General features: G+C 35.4%; 4 protein-coding genes and 1 pseudogene across 4 annotated transcripts; 3 read left to right on the forward strand and 2 right to left on the reverse strand.

Annotated features, from left to right (window-relative positions):
- Positions 1-2,719: 2,719 nt before the first annotated feature.
- LOC143573505 (uncharacterized) lies at positions 2,720-6,260 on the forward strand. Its single transcript, XM_077058368.1, has 4 exons — positions 2,720-2,999; positions 3,613-3,874; positions 3,965-4,032; positions 5,849-6,260. Exons 1-4 carry the CDS (start codon positions 2,865-2,867, stop codon positions 6,113-6,115), a joined length of 732 nt encoding a protein of 243 aa, XP_076914483.1. The 5' UTR covers positions 2,720-2,864; the 3' UTR covers positions 6,116-6,260.
- Positions 6,261-6,849: 589 nt separating this feature from the next.
- Positions 6,850-8,830, forward strand: LOC143573513 (putative polygalacturonase). Its single transcript, XM_077058372.1, has 5 exons — positions 6,850-7,483; positions 7,551-7,586; positions 7,631-7,839; positions 7,913-7,983; positions 8,133-8,830. Exons 1-5 carry the CDS (start codon positions 7,145-7,147, stop codon positions 8,828-8,830), a joined length of 1,353 nt encoding a protein of 450 aa, XP_076914487.1. The 5' UTR covers positions 6,850-7,144.
- Positions 8,831-9,464: 634 nt separating this feature from the next.
- LOC143573506 (putative F-box protein PP2-B12) lies at positions 9,465-11,208 on the reverse strand. Its single transcript, XM_077058369.1, has 3 exons — positions 10,944-11,208; positions 10,183-10,301; positions 9,465-10,086 (listed from the first exon to the last, which is right to left on the reverse strand). Exons 1-3 carry the CDS (start codon positions 11,181-11,183, stop codon positions 9,606-9,608), a joined length of 840 nt encoding a protein of 279 aa, XP_076914484.1. The 5' UTR covers positions 11,184-11,208; the 3' UTR covers positions 9,465-9,605.
- Positions 11,209-16,301: 5,093 nt separating this feature from the next.
- Positions 16,302-18,496, forward strand: LOC143573507 (putative polygalacturonase; annotated as a pseudogene).
- A 676-nt stretch (positions 18,497-19,172) lies between these two features.
- Positions 19,173-20,874, reverse strand: LOC143573512 (putative F-box protein PP2-B12). Its single transcript, XM_077058371.1, has 3 exons — positions 20,610-20,874; positions 19,849-19,967; positions 19,173-19,752 (listed from the first exon to the last, which is right to left on the reverse strand). Exons 1-3 carry the CDS (start codon positions 20,847-20,849, stop codon positions 19,272-19,274), a joined length of 840 nt encoding a protein of 279 aa, XP_076914486.1. The 5' UTR covers positions 20,850-20,874; the 3' UTR covers positions 19,173-19,271.
- Positions 20,875-21,387: the final 513 nt, after the last annotated feature.

Below are 21,387 nucleotides of genomic sequence, written 5' to 3' on the forward strand. Positions count from 1 at the left end.
AAAACCGCACGTGGTCTCGCAACGGGTAACTAAATCAACTAAAGCAGAGAGATAAGCTAACCCCTAAGGTTTTGATCCAACTCAAAGAGGATGATCCTATTGTCCTAAATGACTCAAGAAACATAAACCCTAATGGCACGCGTCTACCACAATCAATCAACACACTTAGTATTAACCGAACTAGCAATTAATGACTACACGAAACAAATTCATGAAATAATCAACTACTCGGGACTCATGCAACCTAAAATGCATCTAATGGCAGCAAGGTTCATGGAATAATATCACAAATTATGAACTTTACAATAACTAAATAATCAAACACGAAATCAGCACCCGAAAAGTGATAAATCAACCATTAAATATCAAACCTAGGTGATTCTAACCAATCTAGCCAATCATAATCAATGAACAGTAGAGAATATATATAAAAGTGATGAAAATGTTCATATAAATCTGATTACAAAAGGTTTGAATGATTAAAACTCAAAAACAAACTTAAAATCGTTAAAATAGTCAAAACCGACAACCGAAGGATAAAAGATAGAACCGTAAGCTTTTCCTCCTTGGTTTCTCCCCTAGAACAGGTGTGGTGGCTGGAAAGATGATTCAAAATCGTTCATAGGGTATAGACCCTTTATATATATGTTTAAACACATCTTTCATATTATAAAATAAGTTAAAACAAGCCCACAAGGCCCACTAGAAGACAAAATAGAGGTGGTAGCTGATTCCGGAACATTCTTGGCAACCTTTTGTACATGTGGGACTCTGCGTAGCGCGGGCATGGATGCCTGACCTGGTCGCGTAGCGCGGCCAGGTCCTGGGTGCCCGTTTCTTCGTTTTCTGACTCGTTTAAACTTCGTTTGTGCGTACCGGCTTCATCCGAGCTTCGTTTTAGCTGATTCTTTCTCCATTTAACTTGTTTTCTCGCTCTCTTCAACATGGGACCTATCACATACACAAACATGTAAATTAACGCAAGAACAATTGATATTCGTTAACGGTTTACGTACAAAACAACACAAAAACGGGATAAAACACTATGTGTTTTGCAACACATCATTAGGTTTTAATGATGAATGAGTTTCACAAATGAATGAAATGTTATAACCCATTTAAAAGCTATGGGTTTGGTGAGACCTATGACCCGCTTATTTATTTATTTCTACTATGAAACTGTTTCTTAATATAAAGAATATATTTTTCTTAAAAAATTGAATATTAGTTTTTAGTAGATCTCTATTTTATAGGATTTTTTATATCAAGTATTTGGTGAGATTAATTTTTATATAATAATATGTTATAACCCGTTTAAGGTTATCTGGGATTGGTGAGACTCAAACCCGTGATTTGGGTCAAATGCATGGGAAATCTTCATTCACAAATAAAACAATATGATGGCTTGAGAGAATGTAAGAAGCAACCAGAGAGCTTTTAAAGGTTTTGTTTAAATATATTTAAGATTAAGACTTTTAGTTCTATAGTTTTTCTTTTCTTTTCCTTTTTTTTCTTTCTTTTTCCTTTTTTATTGCGCGCAACATGTATTTTAATTTATTTACATCCTCATTTTAATTTTACATCCTCATATGTTGTTTTACATTATTCGTTTATAATATTTATATATTTATATGAATTTTAATTTTATTTATTTTAAGAAAGTTAATAATATACTTAGAATTTGATGATAAAAGGTTTTCATAAATAAATGAGATATTATATCTGGTTTAAAAGCTATATGGGTTTAGTGAGACCCATGATTCGTTTATGTTTTTTACTATATAATTGTTTTTAATCATAAATAATACCTTTATTAAAAAAATGAATATTAATTTCTAGTATATCCCTATTTTATTGGATTTTCTTATTAAATATTTGATGGGCTTAATTTTTAATATAATGAGATGTTTAAGGGTTATCCGAGTTTGGTGAGACCTGTACCCATGAATCCGAGTCAAATACATAAAAAGTCTTTAATTAAGAATAAAGCAATCTGATGGCTTAAGAAAATTTAGAGAGCTTTCGTTTATATCTATAATATATATAAACAAAATCATAAAAATCCTACGTGTCGCGATGTGGCCGCTCCCCCTTTTTTTGGAGTCACCAGATTTGCTTGATTTTTAAATAGAGGTTTCTCATGCATTTGACCCGAATTCACGGGTATGGGTCTCATCAAACCCAGATATTTCTTAAACGAGTTATAACATCTCATTAAATAAAAAAAAATCTTACCAAATATTTGGTATAAAAATCCTATAAAGTAGGGATATACTAAAAATTAATATCCGATTTATTTAAAAAAAGATATATATTATCTATAATTAAAAACCAATTTTATAGTAAAAAAAATAAACGGGTCTTGGGTCTCATCAAACCCATATTAATTTTTTACCGGGTTATAACATCTCATTATCTGTGAAACAATTTATCATTAAATAATAAGTATATTATTAACTTTCATACAATAAAAAGTTAAAAATTTAAAAAATAAATAAATATTAGAAACAAATAATATAAAACAACCCCGTAATACAGGAGATAAAACTAGTTATATATATATTTAAGATAGATTATATAATTAAACTGTGGTTTTCAAAAACAAGAAAAAAATATAATAATAATAATAAATTATTATTATTATTATTATTATTATTAAAAGTGTATTTCCTTTACGGCAGCCGTACATTTAGTTCAATAATAAGTTAAAAAGGTGAAAATGAATACAGAAATGGAGGCCCATCCATCATAATATCTGCGATAATCTTACTTACTGCTGTTCCAGCAATCAATCCATTATTATTCCAATCTCGTTTTTGATCTGATTTCGAGAATAGAATTGGTTAGGGTTAAAGATTGTGGAGATGTCGGAGGTGATACTACATATATACGATGTGACTAATAGTGATTCAGACAAGACCAATAACACCATTGTTCAGATCAACAAGTTTTTTAAAGACGGTATTGGCCTCGGTGGTATCTTCCACAGTGCCGTTCAGGTTTTATTTCTTTCACTAATTATTATTATTATTTTTTATTTTTTATCAACACGATCTAAGCTTTCAATTTCATTTGTTTTATTTATTCAGTTTGTGTGGATCAATTGCTAATTGACCAATTTCTAATGTATAATTATTTATTTATACTGTCGGTAAACCATTCACTACAGTTTGAAAACCCAAAGTTAGAAGAAAACCAACCGCGAGACCAAACTGATCATTGGTTTGGACGGTCATTGGTTTGGTTTCACTGCAGGTTTTTTTCTTTAACTTTCCATTGGTTGGTTTCATATTCTTTTAATGATAGGGGACCGTTCGGTTTGATTATAATGTTAAACAATCAGAAGGATGTAGAATACATGAAATGATTGCTTGAAACACAGGTTTATACGCAGAACAATAAGAGAGATGTGTCGTCTTCTGGTTGTACAATCAGAAGGATGTAGAATACATGAAATGATTGCTTGAAACACAGGTTTATACGCAGAACAATAAGAGAGATATGTCGTCTTCTGGTTGTAATTTGTAATTTTGTTGTGTATGGGGTCTTAAACTCTTCAAATGCTCTGTTGGTTTAACAAAACTAAGTAGTTGTGTGGTTTATGTGTTACAGGTTTATGGGGAAGAGGAATGGTCATTCGGGTTTTGTGAAGAGGGAAGCGGAGTTTTTAACTGCCCGTTTGGGAGGAATCCGATGTACACGTATCGAGAGTCGATTGTTCTTGGGATAACAGAGCTTTCTAAGTCCAAGGTTAATCAGATACTCAGGGAACTTAGTAGAGAATGGCCCGGCGATTGTTATGATTTGCTTTCAAAGAATTGTAATCACTTTTGTGATGAGTTTTGTGTCAGACTCGGTGTCCCTGAACTTCCAGGTGATTGTTGTTTTTTGTTTGAAAGTGGGCTTGAAGTTTGGTTTTGATTTTGATTTGTTGTAACGGTGAACTTCTGTTATGTTGTTACAGGTTGGGTGAATAGGTTTGCTAACGCTGGCGACACTGCTGTAGAAATAGCTGGAACAACTGCTTACCGGGTGAGTGCTCTTCTTATTATTACTATTATGTATTATTATTATTATTATTATTATTATTATTTTTTTTTTTTCAGTTTGTTATCTTTTGGCAGCCACTAAAATCTAAAGGTGGCAATTAATCAATTATGACCTGTTCTTTAAAGAATGGGATGATTTGGGGAAAATGATTTGCCAATGGGGGTTCATTTGGGTAACTCAAATTATATTACGGTCAAAATGGGCTTATCAAATTTGTTAATTTAAAACGCGCTAAAATGGGTTCGCACCACCCGTGGCTATTGTTTGTCTCCATCACCTAGTCATTGTAACTGACCCCACAACCACTATTACCACCACCTTCGCTACTGTAGCCACCGCCACCCGCCGCACTTCACCACTAGCCGCCACAAATAAAATTTGGTGGGTGAGCTTGTTTGATATTATGTTTTCTTAGACAACTCATCAATTTGAGTTTATTTTGGTTACAACCTGTTTTGACCCAAATCATATTAAAGCGGCTCATGTTGGCCCGAGCATATTTTGTAGACATGTTTTGACTCCGCCCGTTTGACCCAAATCATACTAATACTTATTTAAAAGGGCCAGTTGACCCGAACTCGTTTTGTAGACTTCTTTTGACCAACTTGTTTTGACCTGCCATCCCCCTTCTGCCAGGCTTACTAAAATCACAAACTCGTTTTGACTCGTTACTAGATATGGCGATTTCAACCAATATGGGTTGTGTTTTATCTCAAATGGGTCAAACTAAAAAGATTAGTTTAAAAGGGATATCAAAAGGGTTGAAGGTCTCGCTCAAAGTATATTATTAATGCATTCAACATAATCTATTTATTCAAAGGTATACATTTATTATACAGTGAATTGCCATTTTTCGTCCCAGTGGTTTTATCACTTTTGCCGTTTTCGTCCAAAAATTTGTTTTTCTCTATTTTCATCATCAAGGTTTCTAAAACTTGCCAATTCAGTCCAAATCACTAACTCCCTTAACTGTAATTTGTTAACTAAGGGGTATTTCTGTCTTTTTAGATTTTTAGTTTTTAAAATTCTTAAAAATATTCCAATAACCACAGTTGTCTTCTTCCCCAAAAATTAAAACCCTACAAGCTACTTCCGGTCACCGCTGCACACCTTTTCCGGCTACAACCATTCACATACCAACGACTTAACGATCTAAACAACCCGCCTCCTTCTTTGTTCGATTTCTCGCTAAATCACCGAACTAACACCACCACTGATCTGCCATCAATACAAACTCTCACGCCAATAAATCTCCAGCCCCCCCCCCCCCCCCTCCCCCCCTCTCTCCTCTTCTCTTCTCTTCTCTGACTAAATTCCATTCCACAAAAATGGGGAAGGAGGGTGTAGAGAAAAAATGGTGTGTTTGGGGTGGTGGGTAATTATTATTATTATTATATTAATGGTGTTTGGTCATTACACACTAATAGTTAACATATTACATTTAAAGGAGTTAGTGATTTGGACTGAATTGGCAAGTTTTAGAAACCTTGATGACAAAAATGGCAAAAAAAAAAAATTTGGACGGAAATGGCAAAATGACCAAATCACAAGGACGGAAATGGCAATTTACTCTTTGTAAATAATTGACACATTAAATATCTGTATATGATTTTAAAATGTACTTATTTGTTGGTCATCTCAGCCAGATATGACAAATTTCATTCGCGCTAGATATCGACCTGTGTCAAACAAGACCTCATTATAAGTTATTATCTGTGCATCTTGCCACCTACAGTATAATAAATAATATATTGATTAAAACTGTTTTTTTACTTCTTTTTTCTTTCAATGAATGTAGTTCAGACAAGCTAAAACGGAGATTGTGACCGCTAGCAAAGTGGCATATCAATTCCTTGCAGGAATTGCTTCCAACACCGCGGCAGCAGTGACCGCAGATTCAGCAAGCAGCTCAAGTAAAGGCGGCACCACCATCCCTAGTTTTCAACAACCTGCTTGGTTTAAAAACCTTGTGGCTGCTGGTGCAAAACCATCAAGTAGTGGTGGTGCACTTGATAATGGTGACGAAGATATTACACACAATTTGTCTGCTGACATACCACGATGAGCCAAATGCAGGAATCTAAAGCTGTTATGTAAAACCTTTGTTGTTTCCTAGACTTTTACTAGGTGGATTATATGTATCTCATATATGTTTTCCTTTAATTATCTATCTGCATTTAGATCTTATTTGGGTTATGTTATATTATTGCATATTTATAGGTAATATAAAGATATAATTTTACCAGACATGGTTTATTTCTCTCGAAAATGATTGAAAAGTAATCTAATTTGACATTTAAATTAAGGAATAAAGAGGTAATCTTAACTTGGGCCTATTCTGGTAGGCTCGAGCCCATTACCGGCCCAGCCCAATTAGCTTTGGTAGCGTATCTCTTTCAAATGACACTTTAGCCGCGCATCATAAAAGGGCCCTATTTCGTAATCCACGAGGGCCCTTTCTTCTGCTCAAGCATATTCATAATTTATAGATATATGCTTATGTTTATGATATTTTGTAAAACTAAATGTATACACTGTTGAAGTACTTTTTTGTCAGAAATTTGTCACTATATCTTGTTTCCGGTAATTTTCCACAAAAGAGGTTGTCAGAAAATAACCGTGTTTTGGCAGTGGTTAAAATTAGTTTGAGATGTAAGTAATGTCATTTAAGTGAATTAATAATTAAAGTTCTTTGTTTCGTTGTTTTTATTTTAAAATTAAAATGCAATGAAATAACAAGCATAAATAATAAACTTATTTTCTTACTTTATGGACGAAAATTTGGTGGACAACACAGACCAAGGAGAAACGTGTGTGTTATTAATTATAGTATTTTATAAGCACAACAATATTTTTCATAATACATTATACATGTTTGTTATTTTATTAATTCATGCATTGCATAAGCCAATAATCCCATGGATTATCAAAAATCTAAGACTATAAATCTCTTGCCTCTAGCATTTTTTAATCATCAGCAATCATGGCATTCTATCAGCAATACACACTTTCACCTGTATGCATCATCTTCTTTTAACTTCCATTAACATTTTGTATCACATTTTTAACCTTTTCTAATAATTTGAATCACCAAATGCAGAACCTGGTAGCTACTTTGTTGTTATTTGGATTATTATTAGCGTTGTCCTTCGTTGAATGCCGGAGGAATTTGCTCTCCGGATCTTATGCCACCTACACTGCCATCAACTGCCGTAAGCATACTGCATATTTGGCAGATTTTGGTGGCTTTGGTGATGGGAAAACATCAAACACCGCAGTCTTCCGAGCAGCCGTTCAGAACCTTAGTCAGGTGGCAGAAGATGGTGGAGCACAGCTTATTGTGCCACCCGGAAGATGGCTTACAGGTAGCTTTAACCTCACCAGCCATTTCACCTTGTTCCTTCAATCTGGTGCGGTTATTGTTGCCTCTCAGGTATGATATAAAACACGTTTGTGACATTTTCTTTTTGGTTTCAATTCTCGGTTAGTTACTGTCTAAGATAGCAACTTCTGTGAAAGTTCACAATACCGAAGATGTGTGCATGGGTCGATTTTAGTTAGTTCTAGCATATACATTCAGGCTTATTTTTCCTCACGCCAACATGTTGTTGAAGGTGATAATGGCACGATTGACGGGCAAGGTTCGATATGGTGGAAAAAGTTTAACAGAAAGAAACTAAGGAACACCAGACCATACCTTATCGAACTAATGTACGCAAACCAAGTCCAAATTTCTAATCTCACATTGATCGACTCGCCTTCGTGGTTTGTTCACCCTGTTTATAGCAGGTCAACCCATCGTAACACTTTTGTTTTGAATCTTTAAAGCATAATCTAATACACAACGTTTGTTTATGTACAGAGATATTATAATTCAAGACCTAATCATTCGAGCACCGGTTGATTCTCCTAATACATATGGTATCAATCCAGGTTTGTATTCAGTTAAGCCCTTTTCGGTTAATTCATCATATGAGTATAAATTATATGTAGGAGAGGAAAATTTCACACTAAAATACAATTTGATCATACATATCAGCCAAGTGCCAAATAATATGTGTTGTCTTTCTCTTTTTGTGCAGATTCTTGTAGCAATGTAAAGATTCAAGATGTTAATGTTGTGTCCGGTGACGATTGTGTAGCCGTGAAAAGCGGGTGGGATGAATACGGGATCAAATTCGGGATGCCTACCGAACAAATGGTCATAAGGAGACTAACATGCAGTTCCCCAAATGGTGCAGTGATCGCACTAGGAAGTGAAATGTCGGGTGGCATAAAAAACATCAGAGCCGAAGACATCACGGCTATTAATTCCCTATCCGGGATCAGAATTAAAACTTCTCCCGGAAGAGGAGCATACATTACAGACATATTTGTGGACGAAATGAATCTACAAGCGATTGATTCCGTCTTTTGGACGACAGGGTCCCACGGGGAGCACCCGGATCTAGGTTATGACTCCAGGGCACTCCCCGTGGTTGACCGAATCACTTATAGAAATGTGGTTGCTGAAGATGTGAAGATGGCGGGGAATATGGGCGGCATTGATGGTTATCCATTCACTGGATTTTGTTTATCAAATGTTACTATCGGGTTCGGTACACAAAAAGAAAATCAATTATGGAATTGTACGGGTGTGTCTGGTGTCTCGAGTAATGTGTTACCCGAACCCTGCGGTGAGCTATCAGAGAAAGGTCCCAGTAATTGCAAGTATCCACAAGATCCGGTCCCGATTGATGTCTTGGAGTTGAACACTTGTTCTTATGCTACTACAAGTTAAATGTTGTAACTAATCTGTGTTTAAAGTTATAATTGGAATACTTGTTTTGTGACAATTCCATCCTTTTACTAGTTTTATTAAAGTGTATGAATGGAATAATAAGCTTTCAAATTTCATTTTTGTAGTTGTGAACTTTCTAGTTTAGTTAAACATGTCGATCCACTAATTAGTTTAGTTAAACACATCGATCCACTAACCCGTTTAACCCATATTTGATATGAATCGGATACTTGGCAGAATGTTGGTGCAGTAGTAAGTTATTTAGGGTGAACATTTTGTTTAGAGTCACATGTTCTGTAACGTTTGTTAATTTTCAGTCATGTAGTAAGTTTTTTAGGGTGAACATTTTGTTAAGTTTTTATTATTTTTGAAAACCCGGACTAGGATGAGCACACAACTTAAAACCAGTTTGCATAGCCAGCAGAACATTACAGTTGACTCATATCATCCAATATGTATCCTTTTGACTATCAATAACCTTTGATTGTCATTGACCAAAGTCCAAATATTGATGACCAAAACTATCCATATAGAAACCATCAACAAAGAAACAACCAATCAAAACACCAGACAATATCCACAACATTATAACAGGAAGATGGGCATCTAGCTATAGTGACCCATTTGAACATCCCAGTTTCATTCAACTCAATTAAACAAGACCACAAGTTTAACCACTTCAAGCAGTTGTAGCATAAAATATACCACTATCAAACTCTACCAATTCCCCAACAAGATTATAAAAAGATATAAACTAAAAGTGATATATACAAACTTATACACCGTTTTTCGGCCTAATCTCGACCCCTTGAATTATCAGCCCGCTCTTCCAATTCCCTCTTTTCACCTCCATTACGCTCATCTCAACCTCTTCGGCGCCATCCCCTCCCTTATTATAGTACTCCCCTATCTCAACCTCAAACCACCCATCTTCCCTTTGTTTTGGACAATTGTCCTCACAAGGCGGAGGTACTTTGTTGTAGCCTGCAAACACTAATCTCCCAAATATTCCTATCCGTCTCTCTGGTCGTAATCTTCGTCTATTTTGTGCCTCAGGATCCAAATACACCATTCTTGTGTTTGAGTTGTCTCCAATGCAGACCTCCACTGGTTTGTACTCAAAACCGTAAGCTTCCACGGTTGTCTTAAACACAAGGTGACCAACATAAGCTGTGTTGGGAGATAAGATGGAAGTGTTGACTTTCCCACTGACTTCAAGTGAACACACACTTATAAGTTCAGCTACTTCTGTGAACCTATTATTCAAATTATGAACACAAAAATAAATTAATTTATTAATATGAACAAAGTAATAAATATGGTCTTTTAAGTTTAAAAGAGCAAAAGATTACCTAGATTCTGGTATGGAGGTCCATTTCCAACAATTAGGGGAGTTGACCAAAGCAATTGACAATTGTTTGGCAGCCAACATGTAGCATTTCTTCCCAGTGCATTTATCCAACCAGAAACTCTATTAAATCAGATTAAAGATGATCAGATCTATACAGCTTAAGGGTGTTAAACGGATCGTGTTTGCGGGTTGACGGGTCCAAACCGGAAAAACCCGGAAATCGTGTAAGACATGTGAACCCGAACACGACCCATTTGACACGATAGTTTTTTTCTTTTTGTTTTCACATATCAATACTTTAAATTTTCATATTTATAACAAAAAAATACAAAATTTATATTAAAAAGTTACATTTAAATTATAAAGCTAAAATTATATTATACTATACAAATTTCTCTTTAATTTTGAATTTTTGGCTTAAGCTACGTAAGCAACTTAATTTATTAATTTATAATATAAAACAAACATTCATGAACCTGTCAGGTTGATTTAAACCCAACCAGTTTAGCTAAAAGGGTTCATAGGTTCGACCCAAAAATATCCTGAACCCATTATGTAAATGTTAAAATAGACATTTCACAAAATTAGAATATATGTTCACATATAACCGGGGGCGTAAACAAGCCGAGCCAAGTATGAGCTCGATTCGTTTATACCAAAACACAAACCCACAAATTCAGTGTAAGGTTCGTTTAATATAAGAAATTAACATCCGTAATACAGGTTTAAATGTCATATATAGGAGGAAGAAGCCAAACACACCTTATTTCCATCTTCAATGATGATAGGGTGATCACAAAGACGTAGATACACCTCCTTCAGTGAACCGGGACGACCGTCCAGCCTCTCCGGGGGCACAAAACTCTCCCAGACAGTATCCCACTCCGTGGCAGACCGAAAGAAAGAATTGACAGAGGACAACCTGGAAGCATCTCGTGGAGTGGTGAGAGCCAATGCTTCTGCCACAAATCCTTCAGGAAGGTCACTGAAGAAATCTGCCATCCTTGTCCACACTGGATCGAAGGTTCAAGTAATTATACGTTTGATTTTAGTTGGACCATTTTTATCAATTATTGTTAATGAAATAGACTCCTAATAAGTCTATTTAAGCTAAAATACAAATAAGTTTTATTTTTTAAATGATACGACAGTAAATTGGCTTCTGCTATACAGAGTTTTAGTTGAGTTTTGAATTTAATTATTGTTGGTCCTGACGGATCAAATAAACTTATCAAACAAATGAACACGAGATATTGAGTTGACAACCCTCGACTCTTTTCATATATCAAACGACCTTCACGAACTTATCAAACGCATATGGAGATGATACTCCTTGACTCTCTCTTAACTCTCTCTTAAAACTAATAATCTAAACCCTATTTATAGATCTACTTAACTTGCTCTCTAAGACATTCATTTTCTAAACCAACTACAATTCAAATAACTAAATTATAACTTAACAAAATAAATCTTTAACTTTATTAATATTCAAGATTAATCCTTCAATTATGAGCCTGGTCTAAAAACACTAAATATATGTAACATAAAAATCTTAGCGTATAAAGAAAGACGTTAACAACTTAACATGAATAAACACATAGTAATATATGACCACCAAGTAATAATAATAAATAATAATATACGGGCACCAACTAATATAAAAAAAAAGACATTCTGATGTGAATCAAAGGAAAAAAGTGACTGATGGGTGAAAGAAAGGAAAATAGTGTGACTAATATATGGATACCAGCTAATATAAAAAATATTAAAAAAAGACATTTTGATGTGTATCAAAGGAAAAAAGTGTGACGGATGTAATTCGAACTTTGAACTTGAGGACTTCAACTTCAAAATAGACCGGCTAACCATGCGAGCTATGACACTTCTTATTTATTAGCGTTTGTAAATGATATGTATACATATTATGTATCTGTTTTCCTCTTTCGGGCCTCTAAAAGTTGCGGGCCATGTATAATGACACGGCCGCACATTTTAAATTTAACTGTTACCCGAATTTAAAATTTGGTATATTAGGTCCCATTCGGTTGCTTATTATTTTAGTATGCCAAGTGTTATTTTATTTTATATTGTCATAGTCAATGTTGTAGTCAGAGTAGTTTTTGTCACGTATAATTTAGTGTACTTTTAAGCTTCGCATTTGAATTCCCAGTGTACTTTAATACTTCATAACTGAATTAGGCGCTCTACAATTTCGCAAAATATTCCGACTAATAAACGAGGGAGAAAGGTTATATTCTCGACTATATTTTCGATTTGGTTACAGTTTAATCTTCGTTTTTTTGTATATGATGTTACTTTAATCTTTGTTTTTTGTTCTACATTGCTTTGTTTTTGTGTTGCATGTGTGATTCTTTGGGTACATAAGGATTTGGTTTTTACTTGTATAAATTTCCGCATGTTCGAATTTCGTGTTTTATTGCGTTTATGAGATAATAGCGATTTACTTTTAGTTATAGATTCAATTAGGCCAAACCGTCAGAAGGGAAAACGTCTAAAAAGGGAACATACCCACAGGCAAGCACCCTTGGACAAATAAGTTCAAGAATACCACATAGGTAGAGGTACAGTTGAGACCACTATCAATACCAAAGCTATGAAGGAATAAACAAAAACAAGGTACCACCACATGTACAACAGTACAACAGGTACGCACGAAACCACCACGACAACAACAATCTTCACTCTGATAGTTGCAGAAAGCATAGACCGGATATTCTAGTGACACATGGCCAAATAAACATTCCATGCCTCCGGCTATAAATACATCAATCCAAAAATTGGTGAAATGATTCTGATCTCACTCTCTCGAATCTCACCTTATAGCTACAACTTTTCGTACCGAAATTCACGTCGGATAGTGGTTATAGGAAGCTCCCTTCATGTAACAATGCTAATTATGTTGTTACTTTTGCATATCACAGCAAATTCACTCTCAGATTCAGTATTTTCGGTTGACCACACCATGTGGAAATACCCGGTTTGACTCTGATCAAACTCGTATTTCTTCATTGGCTCCATTCAATTCGGCTAAGAACTGCATTTTAAACCCCATTTTTTGGTTACTAAAATCATGAATCCCAATCAAGGCACCTTATCTTCTAGTACACCCACAATAACTTCCACAACTGTTGAGTGTGGTCATACAGAGGTTGACTAGGGCGCATGGGTATTTAAATGCACTTTTGCTTTTTCTGAGCCGGAGACACCTGCCAAACAGTCGTGTGACAAGAACACACTAATTAACACCTCTATCTAATTTCACAAACCTTAGCGCAAATTAAGACAGAGCGTCATCATTTTTGCCCCCCCCCCCCCTTTAACAACGGAGACACGAAGTTCAGCTAGGAAGAGTTAAGGCTAATCTTAGCATCTTTAATAGATTGCAAATGTAAAAGTAAATGATGGGTATGTTTGGCAAAACTAGCTGGTAGCTGTAAGCTGAAAGCTGAAGGCTAAAGGCTAAAGGCTGGAAGCTGGAAGCTGATAGCTGTTAGCTGTAGTTTTTTAAATATTTAGGTGTTTGGCAGAGTAGCTTGTAAATAATGTCGAAAATCAAGAAACAAAGCAGAAATATACAGTAATTTCAAATAAATAATTTTTTTAAACCAACATATTTTGATATGAATCCCTTTCTAAACATGCATTGTTCTAATCTGAAACATGTTCTGACCTGATCTCTTTCGACTCAAAAGCGTATCAACACGAATCGAACTAATTTAACCCTTTTTGTATCGACTCATTATGACCCTAATTTGGTCTTACACATGACTCAAGTTCATCTGACTCGACTCCTAATTTGGTCTTACACATGACTCGAGCTCACCTGACTCGACTTTTTACCGATTCTATCCGATAATCGCGTAGTATGTTAATTTTTTAAAGTTAAAGAAGTATGACAATATCATACTCAAATTAAAGCGAATAATATGCTCGTTTTTATGATGCAATTTGTTTAAAAAATTATTAACGTGTGAAAAAGTTATGGCTCCTAAAAAAGTCGTGGGGTAGTTAGTTTTGAATAAGGGTTGAATGTGTAACTATAATATAAATTAACAAAAGTTGATATAAGTTCAAGTACTAAACTTGTAAATTCAAATGTAAAAGCTTGTAGCTAGCTTTTTCTCAAACGCTACCAATACAAGCTTTTGAAAAAGGAGTTTTTTCTACCAATCTAAAAGCTTGAAGCTACTTCAACCAAACAAAGCTTTTTATTAAATATGTACTTTTTCAAAAAAGCTTAAAGCTTGAAGCTCCTAAAAGCTCATAAAAGCTCCTTGACAAACATACCCGATGTGTGAAGCCCATCTAAGAGGAGTTAAGGCTTATTTATTTGGTAACATGCATGATTATGCTGATTGCAAGCACACCGCCACCAATGTTGTAAAAGTAGGATTACAAGGCCGAGTACTCTCCAAGTACTCGCTACAAGGTATGTCACCGAGGCGAGTTTCTGTAAATCCGCCTATTTACTAAGAATCGGTCAAATGTGGTCAACCTCAGCCAGAATTACATCTTATCGGTGAACTTGGACCGATTTTGACTCAAAAAAAAAAAAATAAAACATAATTGTCATTTCAATAATATTAAAGAAAAAATATCATTTTGTTTAATTAATGATTAGTAATTTTTATAATATTTTATATATAAAAATGTATTTCTCTTGTTTATATTGATATTAACCTATTCTGTTATAAATATTAGTAAACTTATGATATTTGACATATATATAATAACCAAATATTAATTTTCTTTATATTTACCATGTCCGAGTACTCTCCGATTACTCCCCGAGTACTCCCTCCAAGGGGGTCGGCCGCCTAGGAACCGCCTAGCGACTTTTGTAACATTGACCGCCACCGATGCAAAACAAGCCGCGTGACAATGCATGTGCGGAACAAGAATGCTCACTACTTGATCATTTACCTTTGGCCCGTAGTACAACGGAAGGAGAAGATGAAACAGTATACGATGGAACATATGCTCGGCCAGATAGAGTGCATAACACTTGGGCATGTGGCAACATGGCTCTCCCTTACCAACTAGAGGCTTTCATTGCCAAATCAAAGGTCATACTGCGTATAGAAAAATTCCCTGTGAATAGCAAAGTTTCATCCACAATGGGAAACTATGACAAAACAACTGACCTATATGACCACATCAACATCTTTTACACCGTGTGTGTGTGTGTGGGGGGGGGGGGGGGGGGCAGGGAGGTGGAAGGATGGACCATGCCTATCTGGTGCCACTATTTCACCCAAACCCTGAAGTTTTAGTTTTAAATTTTTTTCCTTTAACCGTTGCCTAATAATGTTTCATTTTTGTAGTTTCCTTATACGAAAAATATTTTTTTTGGGTTATGTATTTAATTGTTAGTTCGCAGAAATTTGACACCGTGGATATGTTATCCTGACATATGTTTTGGATCAGTTATCCTTAGCGTGTGTTCCAGATCCTGTCAGGATCAAGGATCCTTAGTACTTATTACTTACTAATGATTGTTCTCTTTGTTATATTAATATAAATGCAGGTACAACGGCTATTGACCAAGTCCAGCGTAAATTTTCACAATCAAAATCATTAAACATCGTGTTCAATGCATGAAACGGCTACAATAAAAGAATGGCTTGAATAGTGGTTAAAAATAGGATTTCTAGTTATTGTTATTTTTGTATATAAAGACCTTATGATCAGTTAGGTTGAGATATTCATCACTTCGCACACATTAGCAATACTCAGTATTCTGTCCAGCAACACACACACATAGAATTATTGTAAACATTGATCATAATCTCCAACCTTGTATCCTCATTCTTGATATTAATAAAGTGGTGATAGACAATTGTCATCATCCGGGGTTTTTGTGCCGGCGATCCGAATAAGATCAATGGCTTTTCCTCGTAACGAATCCTTGTGTTTGTGTTGCAATCCTTACATAATCGTTATTATCATTATAGCACTAGATCTTACCTTACAAATTTGGTTACTTGGTCCTTAAATGATTTTTGACCAAAATAATTTGGCGCCCACCGTGGGGCAATTAGTGCTATAATCCAGATTATTTCCTATCAATTCTCAATCTTGTTACTTATACTACTATCAATGGTCTCTAAACAATCTTCTGCTTCATCCACCATGCCTTCATCAATTTCTCACCCACCAAGAACCTTACCACCGATGCCTCCTCCGCTAGCAGCAGCTCCAAGGACCACCGCGGCTGGAAACATGACACAAAACCCAGTCTTTCAGAGCTCAAAAACCACTGCTGCCACTTCGGTGGTTAACTCTAACAATAATGTTTCTGCTATGTTTTCGCAGTTTAAAACATTTAGGCTGTAAATGTTTCGGCCAAAAAGATTATGCCTAAATCTCTCTTTTTTTGTTTTCATTTTTAGATTTGAACTTTAAGTAATTTATATAAATACCGAAGATGTGTGCATGGGTCGATTTTAGTTAGTTCTAGGCTTAAACCGAACCAAAAAACCGAATTGTGGTTTTGAGTTTTTGGATGCCACTCGATTCTTGGTTTCTTTCAATTTCCTGTTTGTGTTCGGCTCGGGCCCAGTTTTTCCATTTAGGCTTTAAATGTTTCGGCCAAAAAGATTATGCCTAAATCTCTCTTTTTTCCTTTTTCCTTTTTCTGAGTTAAAAAGCTAGTTGATTATTCTATACTTGGGCCTAAATATTTCAGGTACATTATTTATATAAATTACTTAAAGTTCAAATCTAAAAATGAAAACAAAAAAAAAAAGGTTTTTTCGAGGAAGATATTGGCAACTTCAAGACACATGTCGCTATTTTTAAAAGCAGACTAACCCGTAGTCATATAAAGACCCAATTTGTCGTTACGGGTTTTTAAAACATCCCATTTTTGAATAAATCACTTACACAAAATCAGTTGAACAATGAAGGGTTTTTTGGCTCCGTCAGGATGCCGGAGAATACCCACTTTCTAGTACCATTACCTTCTTATGGTGAAGGAAGAGATGGACCAGGAGGAAGATTTAGCAGTCTAATACACCTCAATGATGTTGTTGTCACTGGTACATTTTTTTCTTTTCTTAATATTTCCCAACATTTTTAGCATATACATTCAGGCTTATTTTTCCTCACGCCAACATGTTGTTGAAGGTGATGATGGCACGATTGACGGGCAAGGTTCGATATGGTGGAAAAAGTTTAACAGAAAGAAGCTAAGGAACACCAGACCATACCTTATCGAACTAATGTACGCAAACCAAGTCCAAATTTCTAATCTCACGTTGATCGACTCGCCTTCGTGGTTTGTTCACCCTGTTTATAGCAGGTCAACCCATCGTAACACTTTTGTTTTGAATCTTTAAAGCATAATCTAATACACAACGTTTGTTTATGTACAGAGATATTATAATTCAAGACCTAATCATTCGAGCACCGGTTGATTCTCCTAATACATATGGTATCAATCCAGGTTTGTATTCAGTTAAGCCCTTTTCGGTTAATTCATCATATGAGTATAAATTATATGTAGGAGAGGAAAATTTCACACTAAAATACAATTTGATCATACATATCAGCCAAGTGCCAAATAATATGTGTTGTCTTTCTCTTTTTGTGCAGATTCTTGTAGCAATGTAAAGATTCAAGATGTTAATGTTGTGTCCGGTGACGATTGTGTAGCCGTGAAAAGCGGGTGGGATGAATACGGGATCAAATTCGGGATGCCTACCGAACAAATGGTCATAAGGAGACTAACATGCAGTTCCCCAAATGGTGCAGTGATCGCACTAGGAAGTGAAATGTCGGGTGGCATAAAAAACATCAGAGCCGAAGACATCACGGCTATTAATTCCCTATCCGGGATCAGAATTAAAACTTCTCCCGGAAGAGGAGGATACATTACAGACATATTTGTGGACGAAATGAATCTACAAGCGATTGATTCCGTCTTTTGGACGACAGGGTCCCACGGGGAGCACCCGGATCTAGGTTATGACTCCAGGGCACTCCCCGTGGTTGACCGAATCACTTATAGAAATGTGGTTGCTGAAGATGTGAAGATGGCGGGGAATATGGGCGGCATTGATGGTTATCCATTCACTGGATTTTGTTTATCAAATGTTACTATCGGGTTCGGTACACAAAAAGAAAATCAATTATGGAATTGTACGGGTGTGTCTGGTGTCTCGAGTAATGTGTTACCCGAACCCTGCGGTGAGCTATCAGAGAAAGGTCCCAGTAATTGCAAGTATCCACAAGATCCGGTCCCGATTGATGTCTTGGAGTTGAACACTTGTTCTTATGCTACTACAAGCTAAATGTTGTAACTAATCTGTGTTTAAAGTTATAATTGGAATACTTGTTTTGTGACAATTCCATCCTTTTACTAGTTTTATTAAAGTGTATGAATGGAATAATAAGCTTTCAAATTTCATTTTTGTAGTTGTGAACTTTCTAGTTTAGTTAAACATGTCGATCCACTAATTAGTTTAGTTAAACACATCGATCCACTAACCCGTTTAACCCATATTTGATATGAATCGGATACTTGGCAGAATGTTGGTGCAGTAGTAAGTTTTTTAGGGTGAACATTTTGTTTAGAGTCACATGTTCTGTAACGTTTGTTAATTTTCAGTCATGTAGTAAGTTTTTTAGGGTGAACATTTTGTTAAGTTTTTATTATTTTTGAAAACCCGGACTAGGATGAGCACACAACTTAAAACCAGTTTGCATAGCCAGCAGAACATTACAGTTGACTCATATCATCCAATATGTATCCTTTTGACTATCAATAACCTTTGATTGTCATTGACCAAAGTCCAAATATTGATGACCAAAACTATCCATATAGAAACCATCAACAAAGAAACAACCAATCAAAACACCAGACAATATCCACAACATTATAACAGGAAGATGGGCATCTAGCTATAGTGACCCATTTGAACATCCCAGTTTCATTCAACTCAATTAACCAAGACCACAAGTTTAACCACTTCAAGCAGTTGTAGCATAAAATATACCACTATCAAACTCTACCAATTCCCCAACAAGATTATAAAAAGATATAAACTAAAAGTGATATATACAAACTTATACACCGTTTTTCGGCCTAATCTCGACCCCTTGAATTATCAGCCCGCTCTTCCAATTCCCTCTTTTCACCTCCATTACGCTCATCTCAACCTCTTCGGCGCCATCCCCTCCCTTATTATAGTACTCCCCTATCTCAACCTCAAACCACCCATCTTCCCTTTGTTTTGGACAATTGTCCTCACAAGGCGGAGGTACTTTGTTGTAGCCTGCAAACACTAATCTCCCAAATATTCCTATCCGTCTCTCTGGTCGTAATCTTCGTCTATTTTGTGCCTCAGGATCCAAATACACCATTCTTGTGTTTGAGTTGTCTCCAATGCAGACCTCCACTGGTTTGTACTCAAAACCGTAAGCTTCCACGGTTGTCTTAAACACAAGGTGACCAACATAAGCTGTGTTGGGAGATAAGATGGAAGTGTTGACTTTCCCACTGACTTCAAGTGAACACACACTTATAAGTTCAGCTACTTCTGTGAACCTATTATTCAAATTATGAACACAAAAATAAATTAATTTATTAATATGAACAAAGTAATAAATATGGTCTTTTAAGTTTAAAAGAGCAAAAGATTACCTAGATTCTGGTATGGAGGTCCATTTCCAACAATTAGGGGAGTTGACCAAAGCAATTGACAATTGTTTGGCAGCCAACATGTAGCATTTCTTCCCAGTGCATTTATCCAACCAGAAACTCTATTAAATCAGATTAAAGATGATCAGATCTATACAGCTTAAGGGTGTTAAACGGATCGTGTTTGCGGGTTGACGGGTCCAAACCGGAAAAACCCGGAAATCGTGTAAGACATGTGAACCCGAACACGACCCATTTGACACGATAGTTTTTTTCTTTTTGTTTTCACATATCAATACTTTAAATTTTCATATTTATAACAAAAAAATACAAAATTTATATTAAAAAGTTACATTTAAATTATAAAGCTAAAATTATATTATACTATACAAATTTCTCTTTAATTTTGAATTTTTGGCTTAAGCTACGTAAGCAACTTAATTTATTAATTTATAATATAAAACAAACATTCATGAACCTGTCAGGTTGATTTAAACCCAACCAGTTTAGCTAAAAGGGTTCATAGGTTCGACCCAAAAATATCCTGAACCCATTATGTAAATGTTAAAATAGACATTTCACAAAATTAGAATATATGTTCACATATAACCGGGGGCGTAAACAAGCCGAGCCAAGTATGAGCTCGATTCGTTTATACCAAAACACAAACCCACAAATTCAGTGTAAGGTTCGTTTAATATAAGAAATTAACATCCGTAATACAGGTTTAAATGTCATATATAGGAGGAAGAAGCCAAACACACCTTATTTCCATCTTCAATGATGATAGGGTGATCACAAAGACGTAGATACACCTCCTTCAGTGAACCGGGACGACCGTCCAGCCTCTCCGGGGGCACAAAACTCTCCCAGACAGTATCCCACTCCGTGGCAGACCGAAAGAAAGAATTGACAGAGGACAACCTGGAAGCATCTCGTGGAGTGGTGAGAGCCAATGCTTCTGCCACAAATCCTTCAGGAAGGTCACTGAAGAAATCTGCCATCCTTGTCCACACTGGATCGAAGGTTCAAGTAATTATACGTTTGATTTTAGTTGGACCATTTTTATCAATTATTGTTAATGAAATAGACTCCTAATAAGTCTATTTAAGCTAAAATACAAATAAGTTTTATTTTTTAAATGATACGACAGTAAATTGGCTTCTGCTATACAGAGTTTTAGTTGAGTTTTGAATTTAATTATTGTTGGTCCTGACGGATCAAATAAACTTATCAAACAAATGAACACGAGATATTGAGTTGACAACCCTCGACTCTTTTCATATATCAAACGACCTTCACGAACTTATCAAACGCATATGGAGATGATACTCCTTGACTCTCTCTTAACTCTCTCTTAAAACTAATAATCTAAACCCTATTTATAGATCTACTTAACTTGCTCTCTAAGACATTCATTTTCTAAACCAACTACAATTCAAATAACTAAATTATAACTTAACAAAATAAATCTTTAACTTTATTAATATTCAAGATTAATCCTTCAATTATGAGCCTGGTCTAAAAACACTAAATATATGT

Source organism: Bidens hawaiensis, unplaced genomic scaffold (genome assembly GCF_021521415.1).
Source record: "Bidens hawaiensis isolate Kalapana, Puna unplaced genomic scaffold, B.hawaiensis_p1.1 tig00026501_1, whole genome shotgun sequence".
In the NCBI taxonomy this organism is placed as follows: domain Eukaryota; kingdom Viridiplantae; phylum Streptophyta; class Magnoliopsida; order Asterales; family Asteraceae; genus Bidens; species Bidens hawaiensis.

Excerpts from the sequence above, each read along its gene's own strand:
- LOC143573505 (XM_077058368.1), top strand. The coding sequence starts at position 2,865 with ATGTCGGAGGTGATACTACATATATACGATGTGACTAATAGTGATTCA. Across the intron at positions 3,875-3,964 it reads CGGTGTCCCTGAACTTCCAG|GTTGGGTGAATAGGTTTGCT; the intron begins GTGATTGTTGTT and ends ATGTTGTTACAG. Across the intron at positions 4,033-5,848 it reads CTGGAACAACTGCTTACCGG|TTCAGACAAGCTAAAACGGA; the intron begins GTGAGTGCTCTT and ends CAATGAATGTAG.
- LOC143573512 (XM_077058371.1), bottom strand. The coding sequence starts at position 20,849 with ATGGCAGATTTCTTCAGTGACCTTCCTGAAGGATTTGTGGCAGAAGCA. Across the intron at positions 19,968-20,609 it reads TCATTGAAGATGGAAATAAG|AGTTTCTGGTTGGATAAATG; the intron begins GTGTGTTTGGCT and ends CTGATTTAATAG. Across the intron at positions 19,753-19,848 it reads ACCTCCATACCAGAATCTAG|GTTCACAGAAGTAGCTGAAC; the intron begins GTAATCTTTTGC and ends TTTGAATAATAG.
- LOC143573506 (XM_077058369.1), bottom strand. The coding sequence starts at position 11,183 with ATGGCAGATTTCTTCAGTGACCTTCCTGAAGGATTTGTGGCAGAAGCA. Across the intron at positions 10,302-10,943 it reads TCATTGAAGATGGAAATAAG|AGTTTCTGGTTGGATAAATG; the intron begins GTGTGTTTGGCT and ends CTGATTTAATAG. Across the intron at positions 10,087-10,182 it reads ACCTCCATACCAGAATCTAG|GTTCACAGAAGTAGCTGAAC; the intron begins GTAATCTTTTGC and ends TTTGAATAATAG.
- LOC143573513 (XM_077058372.1), top strand. The coding sequence starts at position 7,145 with ATGCAGAACCTGGTAGCTACTTTGTTGTTATTTGGATTATTATTAGCG. Across the intron at positions 7,587-7,630 it reads AAGTTCACAATACCGAAGAT|GCTTATTTTTCCTCACGCCA; the intron begins GTGTGCATGGGT and ends ATATACATTCAG. Across the intron at positions 7,984-8,132 it reads TACATATGGTATCAATCCAG|ATTCTTGTAGCAATGTAAAG; the intron begins GTTTGTATTCAG and ends CTTTTTGTGCAG.